A 4,819-nucleotide genomic window follows, 5' to 3' on the forward strand; every position below is an offset into this window, starting at 1 on the left:
AAAAAAAAGGGGGTTTAAAAAAATTTTTAAAAAAATTTTCTTTTTTAATCATTTAAAATATAAAATATACTTATTTGTCGTATGCATACGTTGTTTTTCGCTCGTATTTACATCTTTTTTGTATACAAATGAATACAATAATTTAAAGTGTATACAAATGAATACGAGGAATATTATTTATTGTATTCGGTTTTGCGTGTATTCGTTAATTTTTTTAGTAAAATTCAAAGATTGGGAAGGATATTTTTTTGTATACAACCGATTTTAAATATAATAAAGTGAATACGATAGGCTAAAAGTATTTCAACGAATACGATTAGTCAATACATTTGAATTAGTCAATTTGACAAATTTCTTATTCGATCGTATCTACGAATACATCGACGCAACCTTTCCTAATACGATAGAAAACAAAAGCTCAAACAAGCTATATGTTTGCTACGATATGTAAATAGGTTAAATATAGCTATGCAATAAAAATAACCCTTAAAAGTAGTCATTTATGAAATTTTTCCTTGAAACATTAAAGCTTAAGGAATTTCTTAACACCAAATATCTCCTTTGACCGGTAGTTTATTAAATATAAAAAAAAACCAATATCAATATGAGTAAAACTTTGGTATATAAAAAAGAATTCACCTTGAAGGATCTAGTGACTTCTCTAGACACCCTACCCACATTCCGCACTAATACTCTCTCTTCCTTTAAACGAACAGTCTTCCATCAACCAAAGTAGTCCCTCTTTTTTCTCTCTCTAAAATTTTATCTATCTTCTTTCATGGCTTCTCGCCGGAAAGTCAAAAAAATTCAGTAATTGAATCACATTCTTGTTTTTTTAACGTTCTTAATGGCAGTGTTTGTTAATTTAAGTTCAAGGTTTTGTTCTTTGTGCTTTATTCTTCGCTTTAATTCATGTTCTGAGTCATTACCAAAATTGTTGTCTCAGAGCCAACACAGGACAAGCAAGCTCTCCTTGCTTTCCTATCTGAGATCCGACACCCAAGTCGGGTCGAATGGAACAAATCCACTTCAGCTTGTACTTGGTTTGGTGTTGAATGTGACCCGACAAAATCTTTTGTCTATTCACTACGTCTTCCTGCTGCTGGACTCGTCGGTCAAATAACTAACAACTCATTGGGCCGGTTGACCCAACTCCGTGTTCTTAGTCTTCATGCTAACCGCTTATCCGGCCCAACCTTCCGATTTTGCTAACCTTAAGCTTCTTCGTAGTCTCTATCTACATAAAAACCGGTTCACCGGTGAATTCCCGAAAAGTCTTCCCGGGTTGACCCGGTTAAACAGGTTGGATCTTTCTTCGAATAATTTCGCTGGTACTATCCCTTTTTCGATAAACAATCTCACACATTTAACTGGACTTTTCTTACAAAACAATAACTTCAGTGGTACTCTTCCGAGTATTAATCCACCAAGCTTAGTGAATTTTAATGTGTCGAATAATCATCTTAATGGTTCAATTCCTACTTCACTTTCTAAATTCCCAAGTTCATCTTTTTCTGGAAACACTGATTTATGTGGTGGCCCATTGCCTCCATGTACGCCATTTTTCCATCTCCTTCACCTTCACCAAACACACAGCCAAAAACAACACCAAATAAGAAATCCAAGAAACTATCAACAGCTGCTATTGTTGGAATAGTTGTGGGGTCGACCCTCGGTCTTCTCCTGCTGTTGGTCCTCCTTTTTATATGTTTACGACGAAGATCAAGAAATAAAGAGAGACGTCGAAAACACAGAAACCTCCGGTAGCTGTAACGGGGGCTGTACCAGTGGAGGCTGGGACATCGTCATCTAAGGATGATTTAACGGGTGGTTCAGCTGAAGGGGAGAGGAATAAACTTGTGTTTTTTGATGGTGGAGGGTATAGTTTTGATCTTGAAGATTTATTGAGGGCTTCTGCTGAGGTGTTGGGGAAGGGTAGTGTGGGGACTAGTTATAAAGCTGTTCTTGAAGAAGGTACTACTGTGGTTGTGAAAAGGTTGAAAGATGTTGTGGTGCAAAGAAGAGAGTTTGAGCAACAATTGGAAGCTTTGGGGAAGATGAAACATGAAAATGTGTTGCCTTTGAGAGCTTTTTACTTCTCTAAAGATGAGAAATTGTTGGTCTCCGATTATATGCCTGCTGGAAGTTTGTCTGCTCTTCTTCATGGTATGCTTAATCAATTCCTTTGTTCTTCTTGGTCTTTTTATTTTATTTTAAAGAAACTCAATTTTGTTCTTTTATTAGTATATTTTTCTGCATTCTCTGGCTGCTGTTTGATAGTTATACTTTATTTTTTTCTGCATTCTCTGGCTGCTGTTATCTGAAATTTGCTAAAAGATGAAAGATTCAGCATTTCAAATTTGCAGTTAATAACACTTGAATCCATTAAGTCTTTAACTTTTTATGGCAATAAATGTAGCATTTAATCCGTGCTAGATTTTAGGGAGTTCTTCTGATTCTTGAGAAGACTTTGAGGCTTAGGTGAGTTATGGCCATGAAAAAGATTTAATTTTTATTTTGTTTGCTTTTTGAAAGAATTGATGGGACTTCAATCTATACACGTGAAGATCCTGCCACATTGTAACCATAGTTTACAGCGCTTCTGAACTGGATTGCATTATTGTTTCTCTCAATAATAATTGAAGTTTGGTACCACTTCATTTAGTACTTTTTTAAGTAGAAAATGTAGAATAAGCTATTCACTTTCTATGTGAGCACATTTATAATCAAGTCCAGCGCAAATTGTGCATTTTGTTCCGATAATAATTCCCTTAAGCTACAGCAACATTCTTTTTGGAACAGTGGCAATTTGTAGATTTGTTACTTTTTTAGTACTTTTTACTTTTTTAATGAAAACAACGTTACATAGCAACAGACCACCATGATTCCTTGCCGACATGCCGTCCTTTATAAATGATGAAATGAATTTTTAAAATTGGAAAACAAGACTTTTCTTTTTGTCCAAGATTTACCTTTTCTTTTGTTGCCTTGCTTGTGTCTATGCCCAAAATATGTGCTTTTCCCTAATTACCCCAAGTAGTCCATGCATGGTTACCCCAATCAGCAAACTACCTGTAGAATTGTAATTATATATATATATATATATTTTTTTTTTTTTCATTAAACATTGGGGAAATGGGGAAGGGAATAACAAAGTGCATTGGTGATATCATAGTACTAATTAACTACTATCAATCAAAGCATTTGGTTTTCAAACCCCACAATTTTCAAGTCATGATGTTAGTAGTAATTGTTGTATCGTAACCTTACTTAATGACTTAAAAGGCTTACATTACTTTGGCTTTAAGCTATTTGGTGGTTATAATTGTCCGATTATTATTCATCTATCTAATTCTTTTGCTTTACTTTATTGATCATTGATTCTTGCTGTCCCCTCATTTTCTTCTTTTGGTGAAATAACGTGCTGCTTTACTCCATTGTCCATTGATTCTTGCTGTCACCCATTTTCTTCTTTTTTGGTGAAGAAATAAAGTGCAAAAGAAAAGCTAATAATAGACTACGTCCTCTTGAGTAACTCAACTGCTTTGAATTTGAATCCAACTTGTTGACCGGAAAATACAGAAACGCTAATTTGCATTGGCATTGGTCATTGTCTAATTAAAATATTTACTTTGGTTAATTCTTGTACACTACAAAATAAAAAAACTAGAATCAGCTATGAACTCCGTGGCTAAATTACTCATAGCTAACAGAATTTGTTGATAATTCGTCGCCAAGTAGGATTAGAGACAGATTTTGCTGTTTAGCTATGAAATTTGTCCATCGCTAATTCTTGTTTTTTTAAGTAATAGTAGTCGGTATTAGAAGATGAAATAGCTCTGTTTTGTTTACTCAAGTGTTTGCTTAATTCTTGTAGGCAGCAGAGGATCAGGCTGTACACCACTTGACTGGGACAGTCGAATGAGAATAGTGTTAGGTGCAGCAAGAGGCATTGCATTCCTCCATATTTCAGGAAAAGTTGTCCATGGAAACATCAAGGCTTCCAATGTTCTCCTTAAACAAGATAACCAGGATGCATGTGTATCTGATTACGGATTAAACCCTCTTTTCTCCACCGCAACACCAGTCAATCACCGTGTTGCAGGATATCGTGCACCGGAGGTTCTTGAAACTCGAAAAGTCACATTTAAATCTGATGTGTATAGCTTTGGAGTATTAATGTTGGAGCTCTTAACGGGCAAAGCCCCGAACCAAGCTTCACTAGGTGAAGAAGGCATCGATTTGCCTAGGTGGGTCCAAAGCGTTGTAAGGGAAGAATGGACAGCGGAGGTGTTTGACGTTGAGCTAATGCGATACCATAATGTGGAAGAAGAGATGGTACAACTACTTCAGATAGGTATGGCATGTGTTGCTACTGTGCCAGACCAACGGCCTTCCATGACGGAGGTAGTAAGGATGATCGAAGAAATGAATAGAGGTGATACGGATGATGGTCTTCGACAATCTTCCGATGATCCCTCTAAAGGTTCCGAAGGCCAAACACCTCAGGAGTCTAGAGGCTCGCCTCGCGGTGTTACACCATAAAAGAAATTATAAATTCCCAGGAAGGGTAAGTAAATTGTATTAGATGTTTAGTGGGTGGAGTAAGTATTTGGGGCGTTTCGGGGACTTGTTATGTGTCTTTATTTTATTTGATTTCATTTTTTCTTAAATTATTTTGAGAAAATTTGTGCAATGATTTTTACAGGTGGTAGTTGAGAAATTTGAATATTTCCGTGAAGTGATTGGGAAATTGGAATTGACCGTGTGATGGATTCTGATTCTTTTGGTATAAAAAGTTGTTTAGCACTTGGCCTCT

At 35.9% G+C, this 4,819-nt stretch overlaps 1 protein-coding gene across 1 annotated transcript in view; it reads left to right on the forward strand.

The window, feature by feature from the left end:
- Positions 1–4,819, forward strand: part of LOC132057562 (probable inactive receptor kinase At2g26730) — a 9,186-nt gene extending 4,367 nt beyond the window's left edge. The window contains 5 exon segments of the mRNA XM_059450197.1: positions 923–1,193; positions 1,195–1,561; positions 1,564–1,731; positions 1,734–2,166; positions 3,878–4,819. Of these exon segments, the coding sequence (XP_059306180.1) occupies positions 923–1,193; positions 1,195–1,561; positions 1,564–1,731; positions 1,734–2,166; positions 3,878–4,545 (1,907 nt within the window). The 3' untranslated portion in view covers positions 4,546–4,819.

Source organism: Lycium ferocissimum, chromosome 5 (genome assembly GCF_029784015.1).
Source record: "Lycium ferocissimum isolate CSIRO_LF1 chromosome 5, AGI_CSIRO_Lferr_CH_V1, whole genome shotgun sequence".
Taxonomy (NCBI): Eukaryota; Viridiplantae; Streptophyta; class Magnoliopsida; order Solanales; family Solanaceae; genus Lycium; species Lycium ferocissimum.